The sequence below is a fragment of the Theobroma cacao genome, chromosome 1 (genome assembly GCF_000208745.1).
Source record: "Theobroma cacao cultivar B97-61/B2 chromosome 1, Criollo_cocoa_genome_V2, whole genome shotgun sequence".
NCBI lineage: Eukaryota > Viridiplantae > Streptophyta > Magnoliopsida > Malvales > Malvaceae > Theobroma > Theobroma cacao.
Window position 1 is genome coordinate 8,722,326 of NC_030850.1, and position 24,500 is coordinate 8,746,825.

At 35.1% G+C, this 24,500-nt stretch overlaps 5 protein-coding genes across 10 annotated transcripts in view; 4 read left to right on the top strand and 1 right to left on the bottom strand.

Moving 5' to 3' along the window:
* LOC18612040 (ribosome biogenesis protein BOP1 homolog) lies at positions 1,238-6,293 on the top strand. Its single transcript, XM_018114198.1, has 17 exons — positions 1,238-1,355; positions 1,599-1,715; positions 1,791-1,945; positions 2,307-2,424; positions 2,528-2,629; positions 2,851-3,007; positions 3,097-3,205; positions 3,323-3,425; positions 3,552-3,702; positions 3,814-3,946; positions 4,105-4,211; positions 4,295-4,365; positions 4,495-4,555; positions 4,874-5,101; positions 5,217-5,301; positions 5,610-5,788; positions 5,973-6,293. The coding sequence occupies exons 1-17, from the start codon at positions 1,296-1,298 to the stop codon at positions 6,056-6,058; spliced, it is 2,022 nt and encodes a 673-aa protein (XP_017969687.1). The 5' UTR covers positions 1,238-1,295; the 3' UTR covers positions 6,059-6,293.
* LOC18612041 (inactive TPR repeat-containing thioredoxin TTL3) lies at positions 9,648-13,569 on the top strand. The gene is made up of 7 exons (XM_018121259.1): positions 9,648-10,914; positions 11,578-11,773; positions 11,868-12,049; positions 12,133-12,466; positions 12,573-12,777; positions 12,861-12,967; positions 13,156-13,569. Exons 1-7 carry the CDS (start codon positions 10,013-10,015, stop codon positions 13,306-13,308), a joined length of 2,079 nt encoding a protein of 692 aa, XP_017976748.1. The 5' UTR covers positions 9,648-10,012; the 3' UTR covers positions 13,309-13,569.
* On the bottom strand, positions 16,564-16,977 carry LOC18612042. The gene has a single exon (XM_018117151.1). It carries the CDS (start codon positions 16,975-16,977, stop codon positions 16,564-16,566), a length of 414 nt encoding a protein of 137 aa, XP_017972640.1.
* LOC18612043 lies at positions 17,581-18,717 on the top strand. The gene is made up of 3 exons (XM_007048619.2): positions 17,581-17,766; positions 17,895-17,939; positions 18,052-18,717. The coding sequence occupies exons 1-3, from the start codon at positions 17,638-17,640 to the stop codon at positions 18,364-18,366; spliced, it is 489 nt and encodes a 162-aa protein (XP_007048681.2). The 5' UTR covers positions 17,581-17,637; the 3' UTR covers positions 18,367-18,717.
* The window catches only part of LOC18612044 (putative vacuolar protein sorting-associated protein 13B), a 44,019-nt gene continuing 39,268 nt past the window's right edge, over positions 19,750-24,500 (top strand). For 5 of the 6 annotated variants that reach the window (XR_001928329.1, XM_007048620.2, XM_018122859.1 and 2 more), the window contains exons 1-7: positions 19,750-20,329; positions 20,438-20,531; positions 20,648-20,691; positions 20,893-20,961; positions 21,758-21,819; positions 22,173-22,365; positions 24,384-24,449. Coding sequence is in view for 5 of the 6 variants with exons in the window: in XM_007048620.2 (XP_007048682.2) it covers positions 20,042-20,329; positions 20,438-20,531; positions 20,648-20,691; positions 20,893-20,961; positions 21,758-21,819; positions 22,173-22,365; positions 24,384-24,449 (816 nt within the window). In the remaining variant the exon portion in view is untranslated. The remainder of the gene's footprint in view (positions 20,330-20,437; positions 20,532-20,647; positions 20,692-20,892; positions 20,962-21,757; positions 21,820-22,172; positions 22,366-24,383; positions 24,450-24,500) is intronic. The other variant, XM_018122852.1, reaches the window with a different exon arrangement.

Consider the following 24,500-nt stretch of genomic DNA (forward strand, 5'->3'; position numbering starts at 1 on the left):
TAATAATAATAATAATAATAATAATAATAGTATATTAATGGGTAAAAACTCTAGTCGCTCTTTCTTCTTTCGTTTCTTCTTTAGTTGGCAGCGGCCCTTTCCTTCTTTTTTTCATCCTCACTGCTCAAGTGCTCAGTTCTCAACCCTAGCCGCTGATCGGTCCAATCCTCCATTCTTGTTCTCCATTCAGGTAAATCTTATCTCTTTTTTATTTTCATTTTTGGGTAGTTATTGTGCCAAAATTTGGTGGCTTTTTAGCTTGAGCTTTGGGCAGATATTTTCATTTCATTTGTTTTATATAAAAAATTATCTATTAGCTTAAGTGTTACATACATTCTTATTTTTTTTATTTGTGTAGGATCATGTATAACAATTGAAGATTCAATTGCCACACTTGTTGAAACTAACAAGGAAGGAGATGATTGAATTTTTTATGAGTTGTTGCCTTATTATTGTAAACATGTAATGTTGTTTAAGAAGTTGTTTGAATATTTGTTTTTAGTTATTTAAGTTTATGTTGTTGTTTGGATATTTGTTTTTAGTTATTTAAGTTTATGTTATTATTTGAGTATTTGTTTTTAGTTATTTAAGTTTATATTGTTATTTGGATATTTATGTACAGTTATTTAAGTTTATGTTTAAAATCTTTGTTTTTGATTATTAAATTTAAATTTTGTTATTTTTATTTTTATTAATTTAATTAGTAGTTAATTTTATGAAATTTTCGAATAATTAGATACTCATAAAAAAGATTTTAATAATATTTTAATCTAATCGGGTTTTTAAATGGATTAAGGTAATTATAGGATAGTAAAAATGTAATAGGATTAGTGTTAGGGTAGTAACTTTTAAAATTGTTTGGGTTAATAGGGTTAGGATAGTTGATTTTTTATAGGGCTAGGGTTCGGGTATCTCGAAATTATAGGATGTCCGACCTGTTGATATTCTTAAATTGTCTGCACCTCACATTAATTTTAATCACTGTAGCTTTACTTCGTTGCTCCTTAGATATATTTGTGTTAGCATCATTGTTTTATTTCTTTTGAGCTACATCTTTACGTACCCAGTTATGTCAAGTCAAACCATGAATTGTTGAGACTGTCAGAAGCTTGAGAAAGTGAATCCTCTGCCTCCTCTGGGATGGAGTACGATGTTTATAGATGGTGGCCTCAATTTTTTGAAATCTTTTAGCTGGTTTATGCATTCTTATTGGTTGTTGAATTTTTCTTGATAAATCACCAATTATATGCAATTCCAGGACATCTCCAAGGTCTACGACTCCAAGTCTGAAGACTATGAATCATCAGGAGAGTCAGAGGCCGGAGAAAGTGAATCCTTTGGAGATGAGAGATTTGGTAATTGCTTTATTTGTTTTCAGGATGGTTTGTTCTTGAGTTACCTAACTATGATAAGATGCAATATTGTCAATAATGATAAAGAAAGCAAGTAAACCCGGAACAAATCTATCCTGTTTCAGGATATTTGAAAATGTTATTCTTTGTTTTTCAGCAAGCACCAAAATCATATTCATCTTCTCTTCTTTGACAATGAAATTTTATATATTATTTTAAATATTTAATTAAGAGTAACTATATCAGGGCTTCATTGAGAGTGGCAATAATGATGGCTTGGATGATAATCATGATCAAGATGAGCTTGCTGATAGTTCCCAATCCCGTCAAGCAGTTGATGAGAGTGATTCATCAGAAGATGAGGTCAGGCATGCCCTTTAGTATTTTAGAAAATGAAATTTTCATTTGGATTCTTATATCTCTCTTTTGGCTTAACAGGTGGCTCCTCGTAATACAATTGGTGATGTTCCATTGGAGTGGTACAAGGATGAAAAACATATTGGATATGACATTGCTGGGAAAAAGATAAAAAAGAAAGAAAGACAAGATAAACTGGATTCCTTTCTTGCGAGTGCCGATGACTCAAAAAATTGGTTAGTTTCTTTGCTTCTGTTTATTTAGTTTCTATATGAATAGCTATTGGTTTTGAGGGAATTCTTTTATCTCTTCCCCTTCTAGGTTTAGGAAGCTTAAGTATGGTAATTGCATTGTTAGGATTGTTTTATTTTCTATTTCACATGAACTTCTTGCTGAATTGCCGGGCTCCTGTATTTTTTAATTACATTTATTTGCTGCATTAGGAACTTTCTGTCTCACATTAGGAATGTTACTGGACACTTCTGTGGCTTTTCTCAATGCTTTTATAAACGTATTGTATTTGCTAAGCGCAATTAACTCTGATGGCACTTTACATCATTCATTCATATAAACTTTGGTGAACTTTGTTGCCTTCAGGCGCAAGATCTATGATGAGTATAATGATGAGGAGGTAGAGCTGACTAAAGAAGAGACCAAACTTATTCGTAGATTGCTCAAAGGGAAGGCACCACATGCTGAATTTGATCCGTATGCGGTCTGTTACTCTAGTTTGTTCTCACATTCATTCACACTTTAACGATATTCAACCTTAGATATTGTTTTCACTTTATGCTCAAGGTCCTACCCATTTCTTGCAGCCTTATGTTGATTGGTTTAAATGGGATGATGCGAAACATCCTTTATCTAATGCGCCAGAACCAAAGAGGCGGTTCATTCCTTCTAAATGGGAAAGCAAAAAGGTAAAATCCTTTACATTTATAGTTGTCAGATGATGTATGAGATCTCTTTCATTCCTCCAACCACAACCCCCCCCCCCCCCCCTTCCCCACCCACTTTTTTCCTTCTTCATTTATTTCTTTGAAGTAAACACTTCTAATGGCTATTTGCTAGGAGTGGGAAAGACTAAACTGTTCTCAGGGTGAATGTTGTTCCATTTTTAATTGTAATTGTGAATCTACAGGTTGTTGAGTACGTTAGGGCAATTCGCAAAGGATTGATCAAGTTTGACAAGCCAAAAGAAGAACCTCGTTTATATCTCCTTTGGGGTGATGATTCGAGTTCAGCAGATAGGACTAAGCATTTGGCTTACATTCCCCCTCCAAAGCCAAAATTGCCAGGTTTGAGTTTTGGCCATCTTATTTAAATTTACATTTTAATGCTATGCTATTTGAACTATTATGAAAGCTTTTTTTTAATCTATTTTCAGGCCATGAGGAATCATACAATCCTTCTTTAGAATACCTACCAACACAGGAAGAGATCAACACTTATCAGTTGATGTATGAAGAAGATCGCCCTAAATTTATACCTAAGAGGTAATATTCTAGCCAAAATTATTTGTTTATTACAATTTGGCTTGCAAGCATTTGCTTATTTACTTGCTTGAATGTTTGAGAGTTGAACTAGCATTCTAATCATATTGATATACTCAGGTTCACATCCTTTAGAAGCATCCCGGCATATGAGAATGCTATCAAGGACTCCTTTGAGCGATGCTTGGATCTATACTTGTGCCCTAGAGTGCGGAAGAAACGTGTAAGTCCGAGATTCTGTTTGGAGGAAATCTCTACGTTTTTCTGGCATAGTCTTTGAATTGTCCATTACACCACTGTTTTCTCATAACAATCAAGTTAATCTAGGTTCCCCCCTTCTATGCTTCAGATTAATATCGATCCTGAATCCCTGAAGCCCAAGCTACCTAGCAGAAAAGATCTTAGGCCTTATCCAGTTACATGTTATCTTGAGTATAGAGGTCATGAGGGTGCAGTTTTGTCAATATCTGTTGAACCTTCAGGGCAATGGATTGCTTCAGGTATGAACATTTTGCTTATAAACTACATTCCTTGTCCAAGTATAAAATGATTCTGTTCACAAATATAAAATTGGTAAGTTTGGGTTTGACAATTGCTTCTGTTTGTCAAAGGCTCAAAGGATGGAACTGTACGTATTTGGGAGGTGGAGACTGGTAGATGTCTTAGAGTTTGGGAGCTTGGTGAGGCTGTCCAGCATGTTGCATGGAATCCATTGCTCGAGCTTCCTATTCTGGCAGTTTCTGTGTAAGGCTGCTTAGACAGTTATTACAGTTTTAATTTCACCTCAGTGCTTTTTGTATCTTCCTTTTTACTGCCTGTTTTTATCAAAACAGAGCAGTTTTGCTATCCTCCTCTTTTTTTAGATCTGTTTCTATGCTAAGAGACTAAATATTTTACTACAGGGGATCTGATGTACTTATTTTGAACACTGGATTTGGGAATGAGGAACAACAGAGAAAAGCTAAGGAACTTCTGCAAATTGGAACGCCTACCTCTTCTGATGATTCTGGTCTGTTTGAAACATCTATTATTTTCCATGTATTGTATAAGATGGATATGTTCTGACTCTGGAAAATTAACTTTAATGCACAGACGATATATCATCTGTCTTAAGCTGGCTTCAAGATGAAAAGCATGATTGCATCAGACTAAGGCATTTTAGGGTACTTCTGCTTTCTGTTTCCTCCCTCTTTATTTATTTGCACTTAAAATAATCCAGTATTGTTAAACTGAGGACTAGTTGAAAGGCTCTGTAGGAAAATTTTAACTGTTTGATTGATATGTTGTTGCAGACTGTATCTTCAATAGAATGGCATCGTAAAGGAGACTATCTTTCTACAGTTATGCCGGCAGATATCCTTTTTCCAATATCATCTTATTATTATAATTTTTGTTTTTCTTCTTTATGCATCAACTGATGTTATATTAGATGGTAGTCATTATTAAAAGAGCAATTGGGGGGTGTTTTGTGAAAACTACTCATTTCTTTTGGCTATATTACTTTGTTGCTGCTGATCTATAATCAACTCTTTTGTTCAACTATCATGTCTATTGATGCTTTGGTTACCATTTGTGTGGTTTTATTTGCCTGGGAATGGAGGGGGGATTTTGTGTATATGACTATATTATTAATTTGGTGATATTCATGGGTTTCCTTAACTTGTCAATCACGCGAATCAAGAGCAATTCTTATACACCAGCTCTCTAAGAAACTTACTCAAAGACTCCCTTTTAAGCACCATGGCCTTCCAGTATCATCAGTTTTTCATCCTACTCGTTCAATCTTCTTCGTAGCAACAAAGAAAAATGTTCGTGTGTATGATCTGTTGAGGCAAAAGCTAATCAAAAAGCTTGAGACTCAACTGCGTGAAGTTTCATCAATTGCTGTTCATCCTGCTGGTATTTCTCTTTTTTTATTTATTTTTCACTGATTTCATTTGTTAGTACTCTCTTTTTCTTGTTTCCCTATTATCTGCTGTCTTCATAATATTTAAGATTCCTGTTTTCTCTGCAGGTGATAATGTAATTGTGGGAAGCAAAGAGGGAAAATTGTGTTGGTTTGATATGGATCTTTCATCTAAACCTTACAAAACCCTCAAGTATGTGTCAACATTTATTTTGAAAATAGAAACATGATGTTACTTGTAAACAATTTCTACCTGTATCTTCTGAAACCACTATAAATGTGCTCTCATCAATTTATTTCACCAGATGGTAAAATGATTAAATCCCATTTAATTAACTATATCATAGTTTGAGCAACAAGGTAAATCAATACGCTATTATTATCTTAATTTATGACTGTGCAGGTGTAGATTTTTTCATTTGGGCATCTGCAGTCTAGTATTTTTGTCTTTGTTTTACGCAGGTTATTAATCTTCTCTCATTTTTTTTGGGACATTTTCAGGTGTCACCCTAAAGACATTACTAATGTGGCATTCCATCGTTCATACCCACTATTTGCATCATGCTCAGATGATTGCACAGCCTATGTCTTTCATGGCATGGTTTATGCCGATCTTAACCAGAATCCTCTGATTGTTCCATTGGAAATTCTGAGAGGGCATACCAGTTCCGATGGAAGAGGTGAGTACTATGGATATGCTTGTATTACCTTTGCCTCTGGTCTATATTGAATTTAGCAAATGAAAGGAGGGTGCACGGTTGGCCCAATCGAGTTGCATTTTTCAAATCAAAGGAGGTCCATAGTCGGCCCTATCCATACTTGGGTTTGGAACTTACATAGTGATATATTGTTGGTTTCTTGCAGGAGTAATTGACTGTAAGTTCCATCCAAGACAGCCGTGGTTATTTACTGCTGGTGCTGATTCATCAATCAAGCTCTATTGTCACTAGGAACACTTGCAAGACAGTGTTGTGCAATATAAAGTTTAATACAGGAATGGGATTACGGTTTCATTGTGATTTTGACTCTTAGATATGGGGTGGACAAATGCAATTTTGATTGACGAGGAAGGTGATTTAAAACATGTGTCTCTTCTATGCGTAGCAATGTGGGCAGCATGTAAAATTATTTCTTAATGAAATATTAGATTGTTGAATCCGTATCTATAAACAATCCATTTTTTAACACTCAACATCAAAAGCCCAAGACTTGTTAATGGAGGATGCATGCATCTTTTCCGAACATGCATAACCAGTCTTTATCTATATGCCGCACAACCGCAGCCCGTGGCTAATCAAACCTTTCCTCCCAAGTAGACTAAATGTGGTCATACATGCTATGACTTGTATTGGTTTTTTTATTATTAATTGTTTCAAGGTTCAGAATGCTTGAAAATTTGGTAAACCTAATTCGGACCATTGAATCCTATTGGAAAGATTCCTGGATATCCCTGTTTACCATGCCCGAGAACTAACAATTCGTATACAAAAATGCAATTTTTACCTTTCATTTTCTTACCTTTTTTTAGGGTAAATATTATAGACTAAGAAACCAGGGTTTGACACTTTTCCAGTTTCCCGAAGGAGATACTAATCATTGGGCCCTGCTTTATCAAACAATATTAAAAGAGCTCTGTTGGTCTTCATTGCCTTGGATACCCCAAACTGCCCTTCCACCCAATTTTATCTGTCGAAACCAATCATAAACAAATTGATGTAATGTAGTGGATAACCAAAGACAAATTTGACTACCTTTTGTATATTTTTGGACGGACGCCGTCCTTCTGTTTCAAACCTAAGAAATAGCACGCGAAGATGCGAATTGTGATGAGCGCAAATCACCGAAGTATGGGAGACGGGGAGACAATGTGCCTCTTCGAGTCCACAGCATCCCCACTCCAGCTTGGCTCGGCTCGGCTCGGCTCCAACGTAACGGCACCTCTAAACGGAATATTCGTGTGGAAGAGGAGGAACACTAGTTCCGTCAGTGTTATGAGTGGCATTGGCTAAGCTTAGCTGGAGGCCGCTTGGGAGCGCTTAGGGTTCCCTCAGTGGCCCAGCTGGCACGGCACTCTGCACTCTGCACATGGCCAGCTGCCTCTGTCCACTGTCTCCATTCTTCTCCCTTCGTTTACCCTTTTACCCATACTCCTCATCTCTTTTTTCATCCAAATGCCTGTACCCTCTAGCCCTGTTTTTTTTTTTTAAAGTTGATTCAAGCACGTCCATGTGATCAAAACGAATTGATAGGAGCTTGTGCTTTGATAATTCTCAACCAAATTTGTATAGACAACTAAAACTGCTGTCCTCGCTTACAAATTCATTACCATGATGTGTCGCATTATGTTCTCCCAATTTAAAGCATAAAGACATGCATGCTGCTTGTGGGTTCATCCAAGTTTTTCAATCATGAACCTTGTTTGCAACTTATTCCTTTCCCTTTTCTTTATTTATCTACTTCAAAATTATTATATATTTGATATTCCAATTTTAATAATCAAATTCTCCATTTAATATTTTACTTTTATTTATAGATTTGTATATACGACTAAATTGTTAATCAAATAAATAAATGATATTTTAAAAACAATATACAAGTAATGTGTTACTATTATATTTAATGTTTTGGATATATCACTCATTTGAATAATGATGTTGATCCTGTGTACAATGGAAACAACATTCTACTAATTAAGTAATAGTTAATTTTAAAATTTTTGTTATAGTAATAAGAATTGGTTTTAGTTCAAATACCAAATGTGTAGGTAACCTTTATTTAAAATCACATACATAATACTTGAATCATAACATTTATAGCTATGTACTCAATTTTGATATTTAATGTGCAATTAAAAAAAACTTGCACTTAAATATTTAATTCAATGATTTGTGTATATTTCTTTCTACTAAAGAGTTCAAGTCGAATTATCCATCCTCAATATAATTTTAAAAAACGAACCTTATTTTTTGAGAAGAGAGAGAGAGAGAGAGACCTTATTTTAATTTATTTTGATCAATAAACCTTATTTTATTAAGAAAAATATAAAAGTATAATTCCTTGCAAAGCTTAAGGGTATTTTGGTAAAGATGAGGGAAAATTTGTAAAGCGTAAACCTTTGGTTAGGGATGGCAAGGAGTGATTCTTCCAAAACCCCACCTCTATCTTTGTCCTGTGTCCCCGCCTTTAAGGAGGAAATTCCTCCCCATCCAGCCACCTTGTTCCATGACTAGGAATCCACGCTCCCTGCTTATTTTATTTTGTAATTTAAAAAATTTTAAATTTAAATTCTAAATTAATGATTATTAATACAATTAAATTATAATTATTTAAACTAAATTATATATTTTTTTAGAATTGGAAGAAGGGAATTCAAATCTTATTCTTTTAAGTAGGGAATCATGCTTCAATTAATAAACTAAATATTTGAAGGTAATTAAGTTTTTATATTTAATGTCTTTTATTATATAAATTTTATACAAATATTATTATTTCGTTAATAAATAAATTTTAAAAATTAAAAACTTTCAAAAATAAAAATTTATGATTTTAAAAACATTTATCAAAATATTTTAAAATTTTTACTTTTACCCATTTATAAGGTGACACTATATAATTAAATAATAATATAAATAATGCATCCAATATATATGTCTGTGTGTGTCATGCCTGCCGTTGTTTTCTTTTTCCGCAAACCCATTTATTAGGGAATGAGTTTTCCAAGGAATTTGGGTGGAAATTAACATCCCAGATTTGGGTGATGACATGGGAAATCATGAATATTCGGAATCTTGTTGAAGAGGAACATCTTAATTTTGGTAAGTACACCTCAACAAACCATTTAACCCTTAAATTTATAAATAGCATGACATCCTTAACTTGAAACTTCACTAATTAATTTTGGTTTTATCTATTTCTTTTAACCCAAAAAAAGAAAAAGAGAGGTGGATTAAAGTTTATATTTTTGGGATTAAGTCCTTTCGTGTAGCCAGACCAGTTCGGGCATTAATGGCGCTACATGGTTTTGCTATTTCAAGTTAGCAAAAGGGAGTTGCTACGTTTATATGTGGCAACTGGCAAGAATTAATGAAGTTGCAAACAATATTTTACGTGATGAAATTTGTTAAGTATTGATTAAGGGATGATAACTAATCTAAGTATAGAATTTGAAAGGAAAAACCCTTTTTCGCAATTTTGTTGACAAGTAAATAATGAATGCTCTGGTTTCTTCATTGGCTAAAAGAAAAGGAAAACAAACGTAGTACTGCTGCACGAGTAATTTTCGAATAGGATTATTGGAAAGGAACAGTGAAGCTCAGATAAAATACTAAATGAATGCGGCGACGCCACATGCAATGGCCGGCAGCGGAAATAATTAACCGCAATGAATATTTTTTCTTTTTTGGGTAAAAGAGAGAGAGAGAGAGAGAGAGAATTGGTAGAAGAAGAGAAGAGGAGGAAGCAGTGAGGATGAATGTCTTTGTTCTCTCTTCTCTGTCATAATATATATGTATGTGTGTATATATATATATATATATATAAACATATATAAAACCACTTGTATTAGTCTACGGCTAATAGTGGAAGCTCTGTGTTTTCTCTCCTTAAGCCTTAAGCACTCGACTGGCTCACATTCATTCATTCTTTGCTTTCACCTTTTATATCACGAGATCCCCATCTCTTTTTTCTTTTCTTTTCTTTGCTTTGCTTCGTGTTTTCTTCACGTACCTCCCTTTCTTCTTCTTCTTCTTCTTCTGTATTGCTTTTGTTTTAGAGTATATCTGCAAGCACAAGCACGAGAGAGGGAGAGAAAGAAGATAGTATATGATTGAATGCAGAACCACAATTGTTGTTGTTGAGATTTAGAATTCTGAGGAAACACGAAGAAAACAACAACACTCAAAAATATGTCATCACATTCCAAAAGACCAAGCCTTGATTCTCTAACCAGTCGATACCGTGACTCACTGAGTTTCAAAGCAGCCGACCACAACATTAATGAAAAAGAAATGAACAAGCCTGACTTCAAAGAACTCGATCTGGGTTCACCGGTTTCACCATTGCTCACCACCCGTGTCTCAATCAACAACAACGGAAATGCAACCGCCACTACAACATCAAGCAGTAGCTCAAGCTCTTCAGTGGGTTCCGTTTCGGGCAAAAACAACAATAGCACAACTACCCATTTGCCCAAAAGTAATGGCTTGAACACCAACAATTCAGGGGAGCTGTCGGAGACAAGTCCACCTATACCCGGATCGACCCCAACAAACCGGATTCTTAGGCCGGGTCACAGGAGATCCGTGTCTGCTGGACCCCCATTGATCTACTCTGGTTCAAGCTTCAGTGCCGCAACCTCATCTGCAACGTCATCAGTTTGTTCCAATCCAAGCACGACAAATGTTTTGCCAAGTGGTAACATTTGCCCATCTGGCAAAATCCTCAAAACTATGGCGTCTCGTACCTCTAACAAGACGGACACGCTTGGTGCTGGCAAAGGAAACTATGGACATGGCAGCATAATGCGTGGTGGTGGTGGGTGTGCTAAATTGGGGAACACTAGTGATCCCGAGGAAGTGAAGAGAGCTGGTAATGAGATGTATAAAAGAGGGAATTTTGTGGAGGCATTGGCATTGTACGATAGGGCCATATCCATTTCACCGGAAAACGCCGCGTTCAGGAGTAACAGGGCAGCGGCGTTGACGGCGGTGGGGAGGTTGGGAGAGGCTGTCAGGGAGTGTGAGGAGGCTGTTAGGTTGGACCATGCTTATGGCAGAGCTCGTCAGAGATTGTCTTCTCTTTATCTTAGGTGAGTCAGTTAATCTTCTTAGTTGATGATTTAGCTCATGTTTAATTTGGATTTTTGACGGAAATGTTTTTGGTTATTTGTTTCAATCATTAGTTGGCTTATTTATCATTGTTTTTTGTTCATCTTCTTGAGTAATGTGATTGGTGGGTGCTTTCTTTATGTTTTCATTGGTGTTGGTGAGGATTGGATCTGTTTCGGTGGGCTCTTCTCTTTCTCTCACTTTGAGTGATTGGTTCATGTTTGCATTGTCATTTTGTTCCTTTTCATGATCATGGGCGACTTTCACTTGTTCCATGTCACTGGTTATACTTTGAGAATGCTTCAATCTCTTTGTTCCTAGCTGTCTGGGAGGTTGTCAAAATGCTCCTTTCATATATATTTTTTTTGTTTATAATCGAGTTCCTTTTTGTTATCTGATTGGTGTAGCCATTCAGCTTGTTCTGTTTATTGATTTAGACGTTTAAGGAGTTCTCTTGCATCTATTTCTCAACTTTATAACCTTTCCTTTCAGAATTTAAGTTCGAGTTTGTGATTACCTTTTGGTTTTTAGATTTAAGTTCAAAATGGCATCGGTCATCTTTACCTTTAGATGTCTGCCTCCATGCTGTTTGACAAGAAAAGATTTTGGACAGAACAGTAACAATCCTCAAATTTGTCCTCCAGGTTAGGTCTTCCTGAAAATGCCAGGCACCACTTATGTTTCCCAGGGCAAAATCCAGATCAAGCTGAGTTACAGAAGTTGCAGTTGTTGGAGAAGCATATTAATCGATGTGCAGATGCCCGAAAGATTGGTGATTGGAAGAGTGCACTAGGGGAAACGGATGCAGCAATAGCTGTTGGCGCAGACTCATCTCCTCAGGTACAACTCCTTCCCTCAATTATATATTTGCACTGGCTAGCTGTTTATAGTAGTAAACTGCAGATTATCTGAGCTTATTGAAATGAATTCACAGCTCATTGCTTGTAAAGCAGAAGCCCTTTTGAAGCTCCACCAAATTGAGGATGCAGATTCCTGTCTATCAAACATTCCAAAATTGGAGCAATATACTCCCTCCTCACAGACTAGGTTCTTTGGTATGGTGGCTGAAGCTTATGCCCTCTTTGTTCAAGCTCAAGTTGAGATGGCATTGGGAAGGTGAGCTTTGAAAGATGTAGTTACAATTACTGTTTGCTGTTGTTATTGGAGTTGAGTGAGAATGGATTATAGATTTGTTGCAGATTTGAGAATGCAGTTTCAGCAGCAGAGAAGGCTGGACGTATTGATTACAACAACATAGAGATTGCAATGGTATTAAACAATGTGAAAATGGTAGCAAGAGCACGGACTCGCGGCAATGACTTCTTCAATGCTGGAAGATTTGCTGAAGCCTGCTTAGCTTACGGGGAAGGCCTCAGCTATGATAGTTCTAACTCTATTCTCTATTGCAATAGAGCAGTTTGCTGGTCCAAACTTGGACTTTGGGAAAAATCTGTAGAGGACTGTAACCAGGCTCTAAAGATCCAACCAAATTACATAAAGGCCTTACTTCGAAGGGCTGCCTCGAATGGAAAGGTGAATTAGCATTTCTATGGTTACTTTTTGTTATATGTGTTTCCAAGTCTCTTATTTTTTGATTAGCAATTCATATATCGGGAAATGTTCTTGTGGGATGTTACAGCTTGGACGGTGGGCAGATGCTGTGAGAGATTATGAGCTGTTGAGGAAGGAACTTCCTGGAGACAATGAAGTTGCTGAGTCTCTACACAATGCACAAATTGCGCTGAAGAAATCTCGTGGAGTGGATGTTCATAGTATGAAAATCAGTGGTGAAGTAGAAGAAGTTTCTAGCCTAGATAGATTTAAAACAGCAATATCATCACCAGGTGAGATTGATGCCTTCTTCTGGATCTCTTTTCCTCAATTTATGTCTTGATTATCCTATCTGATTTACAAATTGAAATTTCAGGCATATCAGTGGTCCATTTTAAAGTGGCAGCGAATGAACAATGTGAAGAAATATCCCCATTCATAAATTTGCTTTGTGTTCGGTATCCATCTGTTCATTTTTTTAAGGTTGGCAATTAAGTGTTCATGGTTGTTATTCTCTTGATTTTCTTATGATGCTTCAGTTTGATTCTTGCTTGTGATGCCTGGAATATCAAAAACCAAACTGAAGTTGTACCATACTCATTCTAATAATCATGAATTGATTGATAAAAGGATCAGTGTTAACATATATCTTATTGGTTTTTTGCCTGAAGGTGGATGTGGAGGAAAGCCTGGCAGTGGCAAAAGCTGAGAGTATAAGAATGGTCCCAACGTTTAAGATTTATAAGAATGGAGACAAAGTGAAGGAGATGATCTGCCCAAGCCATCAGTTCTTGGAGGACTCAGTGAGGAACTATATAGTATAAAAAGAAAATATCCTTACTCTTTCTTGTGGCTCAAGGCCCCCACAGCGTTTGATGGTAGTTGTCCAAAGTATTCATTGTCCGTTCTTGATTCATACTAGTATCACCAGTTTTACTTGTGACATAATCATTTACATAATTGTTTCATAGAGCTCTGAAGGCAAGAAAACCTCATCAGGCTCAGAGAGAAAGTAGCTTCTTAGCTTACATTTGTGGAATTACTTAATTCTTTTCTTTATGTTTGTCTTCTGGTTTACCTCTCAACCCTTTGAATTGCACAGCCACTAAGACTAACAGTAATCCTTTTTGGTTTTCCTTCTACATCTAGGAAAAAGTAGAGGAAAGGAAAAAAGGGCGAGGGAGAGAAAGAATCAGTTGAATAAGTCAAGTCTCATTCTCATGTCCCATGTTTCCTATGACAAGAAAAAGTGGGATAAAGTGTGGGATTTAATTATTTTGTCTCTCCAGTTGGGACTATTGATGAGAAAGAGAGAGAAGGGAGGTGGGGGGTTGGCTGGTAGGTGACATTGTGTTGAGAGGCTGGATCTCTGCTGGACACTCGGGTGGAAAGAGGGGTGAATTATTAATGTTCCATTCTAAAATCTTTACATTAACCTTTTACTGTTTTCATCTCAGCTGACTTAGCTGAACTTTTTACTTTTTGACTATACATTTCTCCTTTTTGTTTATGTAACTTCACACACTACTTCAGGCTAACCAGAACCCAACTCTTTCCTTCCAAGTAACAAGTAATAACCTTGCAGATGAAGAATTAAAACAGTTTCTGGATTCGTAAAATAAAATTTTCAAATTCTGCAAACATCCACCTTCTAGCAAACTGGAACCCGGACAGGAACAGATAAGCAAAGTTATTCTGGTCCCTGGTTGTTTTCAGAAACTCTGACACAATAGTACTGCTGTTCTGTTAAACGGTCAATCTATTGTGTACAATGTTTACACTTTAGATGTTGCTGTCCTTAGCCTTTTAAAGTAATGAAATGGCCTTTTTTGCCATATTTGTTTTCAAGGATGTTTTTCTTGTAAAAAGTGGCATAGCCTAGCTAGAAGAAACCCATTAATCCTTAATGCAGAGTTTAACACTAAGGTAGCGTTTGGTATGAAGAAAGGAAGAACGCATTTTTTATAATGTGCTCAATTAAATTACATTACAATGTTTATTTTGTAACAAATCACTGTAATATAAAATTGTAATACAATCACATTATAATCAAGAGATGTAATGTGATTATAATTCAAAATCAATGTAATTACATTACAATGTACTCTGTAATGTTCTTAAAGATATTTTAACCCTTCAACTTTATTATTTTATTAAAAATATTTTATAATGTTATAATTAAAATAAAAAATATTAAAATAAAATAAAATATGAGAAATTACAATTTATATAATATAAGTAAAAGAAATTAAAATAAAATATATAATATAAAAAATTATATTAAAGAAATGAAAATAAACTATATAAGATTTTAATAAAAAATGAAAATAAAATATATGACATTAAAAATATATTTAAGAGATGATATTATATAAAAATTAACAATAAAAAATACAAACATATTACACTTGTATTTTAATAAATAGGGATAATTTTAAAAATTAATATTAAATTTTTAGCAAAATACTTGTAAACTAAACATTGTAATGTTATATTTATTACATTTTAATCATTATTTTGCTTGTATACAAAAAACTGTAATGTTATTTTTTCTGCAATCACATTACTTGCAATCACATTATCTGTAATTATATTGTATTATAAAATGTCAAATGCCACCTAAGTGTACCGCTTGAAACCTGGGATTCGGATTGAGATAGAATGTTGCTAAAAGAAGAATTGTTGCTTCCCTTCTTAATTTCTTCTTTCTTTTTCAACTCTCACTTCTCTTTCCTTTTTGCGCCAATGTCTAATTATTTGACCCCAAGAATGTAGTCTTGCTTTCCTTTGCTCTGCTTCATGTGAATCACATCATGGTTTGATTTAAGTAATCCTTTGTTGGCTTAGTTGGTTTACAGGTTACTTAACAAACAGCAAATTGCTTTCTTTGACATATTTTTTGGCACCTTTTAATCAATTGTTGTTACTTTTTGTTATCTTATTTTTTTTTAACTAATTACTAGTACTATTTTGCTTTTGTCAAATGTGCATGCCTCAAAAAAGGAGAAATTCTAAAAGAAGGCAATTAAAAAGGACCAACCTTGATATAGCGTACTTGGATAGTGTGATGCGAATCAAGGTCCAAGGCTTCAGCTTTTGCTTTTGCCCTTTGGCATGGGAGAGCGTGGGGGCATTATTTCTGTGTTTTGGTGTTGTGGGCAATTGTCCGTCCACTGCAAGAGAGAAATGGCAGAGCAGAGAGAGGATAAGAGAATCCAAGGTCATACTTTTATATAGCTGTATATATATTAATATCTATAGCTTGAGGTGTTTGTATTCCTATTACGTCGACTACAATAATTTCTGATTGGATTCTCCTTGAAACTGGAAAAAGAGAAAGAGAGAGAGATGGGAGCTCGAAAGCTTTAACCACCTTTTGTCTTTGGCTTTTTTAATATTTGGTACTGATTCCATTATTTAGTCTCGGGTCATGGACCCCAGTCACAATTTTATATTTGGTGCATGCATTCATACCTTCGGAAAAATAATACTAACTGAATATATATAGTTATTCGAATTTACGCTCTACAGTCACACAGCATAAGATTTGGTCCTTCTTGAGGACTGAAGTTCAAATTCTTTATCTCGCTTTACCCTTTCTACTGTACAAAGGAATAATTAATTTTATTTCATTTAATCCAAACATGGTGTTTGTCAATTGGGTTTCCCACAATTTTTGTAAATTAAGGGGAGGATGTTCAACCCAAAATACAAGTGTGGATGTGGGACCGACAGGCCTGCCAAGACTTTCTTTGGGCCATAAGGCTTGCCAAACTTGGGCTTTAGGCACCCAGGAAAATTTTAGCACTGTAAACCCCGGTTGCTTGATCGAAGCCTGAAATAATTGCGATGAACAAGAAGAAGAAAATACATTCCGATAACCAAATCATATTGCACAAAAATAGATTCAAAATACACATTTTTTTTCTTAATAAGAAGAAAATTGTTATTCAACCCAAGCTCCAACGCTGATGAAAGAGTAAAGAAACCTTTTTCAACTTTTAGTTAATATATATCCAGAAATGAAAGTGATCACTACATATAATGGAGGCATAATATATGGGCAGTATAGGATCCAATCATTGGCCAGCAGCAAAAGCCTCAACAGGGAAAGTCTTGGTGATCCCGGCAAGACTCTTGAAATGGATCTTCCGTGGTTGTTTATCATCAATGGTGATCTCACTCACGGGAGGCCACAGCATCAGCTCCTTGGCCTTCACTCCTTTGAGCTTCTTGATCCTTTTCTTGTCGACGAAGCCTTTGATCTCGGTGTCATAGCTCACCAGCTTGCTGATCATCTTGAACTCATGTTCCACTTTCTTCTGCTGCACTATCCACATGTACCCAGTGCCCTTCACGTACCCCACTTCAACCACGTCGGCTAGAGGGAGAAGCCCTTCGGGGAGCTCGAACTCTCGCAAAAGGGAAACTGCCATTTTCAACCCGTCATCGTGACCTTTCTTCACGATCCCTCCCTCCTTATTATCTTCCATGCTAACAACAGATTCTTTGCTCAAAACTTGATTACTTACTTCAATGTTGCTTTGAAGATAGACAGGCTAGAGTGGGGGTATAAGAGTTTAATATATACAGCTGTGGAGCTAAATGTGGGACAATATCAGTGGGGGAAAACCAAGTTTAGCTGCATTGAAGTATTCGTCCGATATATGCATATCAGAGAAAAAGAGGTAATACCAATGGTATTGTTCTATACTTTTCACATATTTTTCCTCACCTTTGTGTCCGTATGCTTCTGTCTGTGTATACAACATAAGATTGAAAATGAAGTTATATATACCCTCATATTCAATGTATAGTCGGCTATGGGATCTTCAATTATTGTATAGGATTTCATCAAATTCTACTTATGTTAAGCCACCCTCCATTGCTCTTAAAGGTAAAAATATTACTTAGGTACTCGAAATTGAAAAGATAATAACTTTATTTTAGGATATTCTAAAAAAATAAATTAAAAAAAAAAGATGAAGAGAGTTGTTACATTCAAAAAAATTTTAAATGAATATACAGAGTCAACAAATACACATGTGATGTAATCAGCACGTGACTGTCATATCCCCATGACTATAAATAGCTAGAAAGAAAACCGTTGAAGCGAAAATCCGTTTGATTTCAAAAGAGGGAAGAAAAAAAAAATGGAGCGCAGCAGCAAAGCGAACTCATGGAGAATGAAAGCAAAGAAGCAGAAGATTTCTCTCGAGGACTACATCGCTTTCCTTTCCTCTCACAAACAACTTCCTCTCACCCTCAGTTCCCTCAACCAGGTCGTCGATCCTCTCTCATCTCATTTTCCATTCTAGATTTTCAAATTCCCAATTCGAATCAAAAACCTTTTTATTTTCTTAATTGTTGATGATCTGATTCGTAGTGCTGTTTGTTTTCTCTTCGATAGATTATCTTCATTCACGGTCTCAAGAAATCGACAAACATGCCCAAGGTAATCGGAAATATTCTATCTCTTGAATTGATTGTCTGTTTTTTTAATTTCTTTTTGGTATAGGATTTGATTAGCTGTTTAGAGACGTTAAATTGAACGGAAAATTGAATAGAAAGCGTTGAGCGAAGCGGTGGAGAAGCTGAATCTGATTGATCCATCACGTTCCACGCTGAAATCGACCATGTCATCGAGCGCCTGGCTAACAGAGGAGGAGATAATCGGGGACCTCAACCGTCTGGAGTGGCAAGAGTGCTGCGTTACCTCCATCCAAACCCTAAACTCATCTCCCGAACAACAATCCATTCCCAAAGACAAAGCCAAAGCCAAAGCCAAAGCCAAAGCCAAAAGGAAGAGAAGCGCGAGTGTCGCTGTTGCCGAAGGCGCTGATTCCTTCTCCTCCGCTGTAGTTTCCTTTCAATCATCTTGAGACTTGAATTGGTAAATGCATTCGAACTTAATTTCAGCTTTCAAGTTTCAAGCCTTTCTGTTCAGCAGACTTGTAACGATTGATTAACCTGTGTTTTCGGGGGGTAAGTATTTGAACATAATGGTAGACCTGTGATTTTGGATAATTTGGAAGGGCGTTTTTGGCCTTTTCAACTGAACCGGTTATAGGTGTACAGGCGGGCGAGGGAAGGGCTATATTTGGATTTGTACAAGTAGAGTAAGGGCCTTTGCGTCTTTTAACTTTGTGAAAATGTAATCAGCCAAATGTTCTTTGTTTGTGTTTGTAATTGCTGATTTCCATCAAATATTAGATTAGCTGACGTTATAACTACTTACTCTAAAGATTATGGAATATCTTAGTCAGGAAGCAGAACATTCTTTTAATATGAAAAAAAAAAAAAATTCGAGTTAAGCTCTATGAATAGAAATACAATGCTCATAAGCGAATTTATTAATTGAAAACACAAATTATCTCTTCAATCTTAGAGAGAATGGCGAGGACGAGTATTGTAATTATAATACTAATTAAGAAAATTTAATAAGAACTTAATTTATTTGATTTTATCTATAAATTATTTTAATTTAATAGTAATAGATGCAATGACACATATATGAATTTTAATTGAATGATTGATGAGTTTTTAAAACAATCAAACCTTAATCAACTTAATTTTAGACTTAAAATGTATCAACTCAAATTTTTAGTTACCTAAACTCAACATGATTCAAATATTAAATAATGCGAATTTAAAGCTTTTCAAATCTGAAATTTATTTGAATCTAAAATGATTTGAAAAAATTACTTTGAAACGACCTAAAATTTGTAAGGTAAATTGAGTACAATTATTACTATTTTAAATTTTATTTTGATTTTAAAAATGAACATAACACAAAATTGTTAATCTATTGGTAACATTAAAAGATAATAAAAATATGAAATTTCTTTTTCTTTACACTTGTATGTTAATTTCTATATAACATTAGTTCATTATAAGATCCTTTTTGTTAATTAAAAAAAATAAAAATAAAATTCTTTTTATTTATTATAATTAATCTACAACTTTTACAATTATACAACATGCATGAGGTATATAATTCTTACCAAATAGTAGAATAAAAAATTTGATTAGAGTTAAATAATTTTAAAAATAAAAAGTAGTCCTTGAATAATTGATTTATTTTTTAAATAATTGATGTTTAGATCCGAATGAAACCCGACGGAAAATGTTGGAAGTTAGAATGACCCGAACCCAACAAATGATCCAAACCAAGGGGACTGGACGCCCACTCCACTGATTGCCACATCTGCTCGGGGTTGGGTTTAATGCTGAGAAAGAAAGAAATTACTAGAACTAGTAAGAAAGGAAAAAATAAAGAAAAAGAAAAATTCTTCTTCACGTCGCCCCATCGTATTGCAGGCATCAGACGAGACGAATTTTCTTTATTTCCCGTCTCCAAAAGTCTTGGTTTGCGGGTTTTGGTGTGGGGTCTTGTAGTTATTGTAGGTAAAGCAATACCGAAATGAAATTTCCAACTGTCGTAGTATTTTTCTTGCGAATGGCATATATTTGGGCATTGACAACGTTGGTTTGTGAATGGTTTTGAATCTCGAAGAATGATAAAAAATTTACAAATATAAAGCAAAGGCAAAGAGAATGCTGGAAAGAGTGGTTCATCAGGTGTTACTGGGATATCTTGGGCGATACGTGAAGGATTTCTCAAAGGACCAAGTGAAGGTTACTCTCTGGAACATCGAGGTTGAATTGAAGGACATAGACCTTATTCTCGAAGCCTTCGACTACCTGCAGTTGCCTTTTGCTCTTAAGCAAGGTCGAGTTGGGAGACTAAGCATTAAGGTTCCTTGGAATTTGATTGGGGGTGAACCCATTCTTATTGCTTTGGAGAATGTTTTCTTTTCTGTATCCCAGAGGGATGACCATGAGGTATTTTATTATTCATCTTCCTGCTCTTTGAATTTAGAAAAAGAAGAAAACTCTCTCTCTGTCCTTTTTTTTTCCCTGAATTTAATGAATTCATGAATGTTGCGGCAGTGGAGAATGGATGCCGTTGAAACAAGAGAACTTGCCGGCAAGAAGGCTAAGCTGGCTGCCGCCGAGCTTGCTAAACTCTCAAGACGTGTTTGCGGTCAGTCAGTTATCTATCGCTATATATTTGTGAATTTCCACTTGGGCAAATATATGGTGATGTTTTAAGTTTTAATGGTTATAAATTAATAAATCTGTTTTTATGAACTTATGCAGATAATAAAGGAGGGTGGTCATTCATTCCCTTCGTTACTGCAAAGGTAATCCACTTGTTTAAACCCTTATTTTCTTCCCTTTTTATTCGATATTTGTGGTTATAGATTTAATATTGGACTTCCTTGGATGGTTATTGGTGGTAATTGCTCCCTTTCTTCTCTCTGATTTTGTCTCTGTCATGTTGCAAATGCACTTCTCTGACTTTTGATGAAATCTACACCCTTGACAATTTTGTTTCCTTCTAGGTTCTTGAGAATATCCAAGTGTCCATTAGAAATTTCCATGTCTTATATAGTGATATGCAATCCGATTCAGTAAGTTCCCTCCTTCTCCTGCCATTTGCTTCTTCTCCATACTTAACCTTGTTATCTTTTATATTTTCATTTATTATAACTAGTCTACTGCTTTCCTCAACTGCTTCTGTTTATGTTGCTGACATTTGTTTGCATTGTTTGCATGTGTTTTGAATGCATATACTATCTAAAATTACTTTACATCTTTTGATTTTTTTAATCGATTTTTTTATTTTTATTTTTATGCTTTATTGTCCTGTCTACTATGGTCTGCTCAGTTTGTTACTTTCAAATTCTGAAATTAGAAATATTTAAGAATTTTCTTTGGTGATGCTTACACTAGATTTTCACTTCTTATAAGAAAGTAGAAATTCATGAAGATGGAATGTCTAATTCCATTCTAATCATTATCTGTTTTCCCAGAAGCAAGTTCACTTTCGCCTAGTAAGCTAAGGGATCATTGTAGTTTTTCCCTGTCAACTACTTACTTGATCATTTATATAATGATGGAAAAAGAATTATTGTCATTATTTTGCATCTGACTGCAATAATCGTAATTAGAGGTGTAGCTATGGAGATATAAATCTTCAAAAAATTAAGCATGGGATTTTATGTGTATATGCATTAGTAGAGACTTAATGACGTGTGGATGCTTTGAGGAGCCCCCCTTTTGAATCTTAGAATTATATGGAATTTCTTTAAGATTTGGCACTAAATTGTTTTAGATTTTTTTTTTAACGTTTCTCTTTGCATATTATTTTATGCAACTTATCTGAACTGAGCTTATAATCATTTATTTACTTAAATGTCTTTGCAGGAACAGTTTATGTTTGGTTTAAGATTTTCTAGCTTGACAATGTTAAAGCAAAATCCGATTGGGTAATTTCCTCAGTCTACTGTAATATTCTTGATGTTCATCTTAATTTATACACTCTATCTCTTCCACTTTGGCTGTCTTAGTGACTTCCAAAAGTCAGTTATTTGACCTTCCTCGACTTAATTGGCAATGATTGTTGTGACGTATGTATGAAATGCACCTTCTTAATTATTCTGCATTAATTTGTGAAGCATCAGTAACCAATGGCAGATTAAACTTGCATGTTTTTATTTTCTTTTATTTTTTTTTTCACTTTTGTGACAAATAAGTCCAAATAGAGGTCCTTTTTATCTTTCTGATGTGTACTTAGCTTTCCTTACAAATGCATTTTGACTTTCTTACCTCAACGTATCAGACTGAGAATGGGTCAGGTGAGCAAAATTGTGGAGATTGAAGGTTTAGAAATTTATTGTAGCATCTCCAAGGAAGCTGCCAATGTTTTGAGCCTGAACCAAGTTGAGGATTCCAAACCCTGGTGCAATTCACACTTTGTTGGTGATAAGTCTGATCATATATTAGAGCCTGTCAATGTATCACTGTCTCTTTTGGTATGCAAATTTTATCAGAGCTTTATAGTTCTTTTGTTCAAGATTTATTCCGTTCAAATTTCATGCTAGTCTCTATGTGATATAAGCTTTTACGTAATGACTTATATACATCTATGTATACGTGCCAAAAAAAAATAAAGTAGCTTCTAGCAAGGTTGGGAAATTGCTCTTAAGAAAATCATTATTTGATTTTTAATGAACATTGTTCCTCAGGATATCTGTTGATCTTTACTTGGCATTCTAGCCATCTAGCTTGTGATATCAATACTTTTTCATCTTGTCTAATTGTTTGTTTTATGAAGTAACATCTTGTGCTTTTGATCATTCTGTATCTCTCTCTTGGTCTCTCTTTCTATACTTCCTTTTATACTCGCATTTATATTGTAGGCATGTCATGAAGCATGTTAGCATCTTGAAAGGCCCAATTGGACCTTATTTCTTTTCCTGTATTTCAAGAAGTCTTAATTTTGTTTTCAAGATTAGACAATCATATTTAAATTAATTATAAAATATTAATATGCTGGTAAGAAAAGAGAAAAACTATTCTGTTATCTGGAGGGTGTGTGGGGTGGTTTGGGGGGGGGGGGGGAGGTGGTGGTGGTGTAGGAATTGTCTGATTTATTTTCAAAAGCAGTTCATTAATTTTGTCACATTTGTTTTCTGATTCCTGTCTCGGTGATGGTAAGGACAGAAGCATTACTGAGAATTTATGTGAAAAGATAGATGAAGAGTTTAAACATCATGTGCTTATTTCACAGGATATAAGCTCTCATATTCAGGAGGGTGATTTGTGACTTATAAGGTTGAAAATTTTAGTATAGCCTTGTTGGGTAGAGCTGCATGTGAACCAAGGCAAGTGCTGGCATATCAAGGCTACGCAGGGTTTAGCATGGTAAAGTATGAGCTCTGCTTGGGCTCAACTTAATATGAGCTTTGGCCAGCCTGCTTGAGCTCAGCTTGGTAGAAGTTTATCAAGTTTTGCCTTGACTTAACTATGCTTACTTATTGCCTGACCTTTATCTTTTGACCCTATGCTACTGCATTTAAATCCTAAACAGTCAATGGACCTGATTCCCAGGATTCGAGTGGATATGGTAGAAACCTTTATCTGTGACCACCAAAACTTTCGTGCAGGTTTAGGCTTGGTTTAACTGTGCTTACTTGATTGCCTCACCTTAACCTTTTGACTCTATTCATGAGTTTTCAGAAGAGTGTAGAAAACCAATATCTGTAACCTCCAAAAAATTCATGCAAAGTTATTGCAAATGCATGTAAAAACAATCAAAGATCAGGATATCTTACACAAAAATTTCCTCCAGGATATTGTAGAAGATCCAAAAAGTTCCATTGGACAACCTATCATTTTCTAGAAACAGAGAAACATGAACAGAAGATTGACAGGTTAATGTGACTGTTCTGAGTTTTGTTTTCTTTGAGGTTTAGATGTTATGAAACATGACTATGGTATTTGATGCCCTTCTTTGCATCTTAAGTTTCTCATTTTAGGAAGGCTTTGGAGTTTAGATATAGAACAGAGTAAAGTGGACACCTGTTTGCCAAACATTAATTAATCTTGGGTGAAGATATTGGCTGCTTAGATAATTTTTGATGGTTCAGTGGTAAGGGGATCTGAGCTTAGATCTCTTCTTCAGATGAGATGTGTGCCATTAGCTACACTTATGTAGGGTGATAGAAAAATGGTGGATTTATTTACTCAAGTTGTTTGTCTTCAGTACTCTCCACATATCATTCTCAAGCTGATGATTTTGTATGCCTTAATGGTAAGACTTATTTGTGTTCAAGGATGCATTATTTGATAGCATAAATATCATCGTTTCTTTGCCCTTTGCAAAAATTTGAGTAAAAGTATTGTTCTTGAACTTGTCGATATTTTTCTTTTATTTTCTGTATGTGAGTGTATATATCTGTCTAGATATACATACTTATTAATTTTAAGTTTTTATAGAATAATGTTGTTGGATTTTAAATTTGTCAAATCATACTGTTTTGTTGTGCAGGTGAACAGATCAGGAAAACTTAATGATTTGCCACAGTATTCTATAAGTGCTAAGATAACCTGTTTGGTTGGTTTTCTTTTGTTTTATACTGATAAGTACTTTATAATTTCATTGGTC

Coding starts and splice junctions, on each gene's coding strand:
- LOC18612040 (XM_018114198.1), top strand. CDS start 1,296: ATGAATCATCAGGAGAGTCAGAGGCCGGAGAAAGTGAATCCTTTGGAG. Junction 2,425..2,527: donor CTGAATTTGATCCGTATGCG/GTCTGTTACTCT, acceptor CATTTCTTGCAG/CCTTATGTTGATTGGTTTAA. Junction 5,102..5,216: donor AATTGCTGTTCATCCTGCTG/GTATTTCTCTTT, acceptor TTTTCTCTGCAG/GTGATAATGTAATTGTGGGA.
- LOC18612041 (XM_018121259.1), top strand. CDS start 10,013: ATGTCATCACATTCCAAAAGACCAAGCCTTGATTCTCTAACCAGTCGA. Junction 11,774..11,867: donor GCGCAGACTCATCTCCTCAG/GTACAACTCCTT, acceptor ATGAATTCACAG/CTCATTGCTTGTAAAGCAGA. Junction 12,467..12,572: donor GGGCTGCCTCGAATGGAAAG/GTGAATTAGCAT, acceptor GGGATGTTACAG/CTTGGACGGTGGGCAGATGC.
- LOC18612042 (XM_018117151.1), bottom strand. CDS start 16,977: ATGGAAGATAATAAGGAGGGAGGGATCGTGAAGAAAGGTCACGATGAC.
- LOC18612043 (XM_007048619.2), top strand. CDS start 17,638: ATGGAGCGCAGCAGCAAAGCGAACTCATGGAGAATGAAAGCAAAGAAG. Junction 17,767..17,894: donor CCCTCAGTTCCCTCAACCAG/GTCGTCGATCCT, acceptor TCTCTTCGATAG/ATTATCTTCATTCACGGTCT. Junction 17,940..18,051: donor AATCGACAAACATGCCCAAG/GTAATCGGAAAT, acceptor AAAATTGAATAG/AAAGCGTTGAGCGAAGCGGT.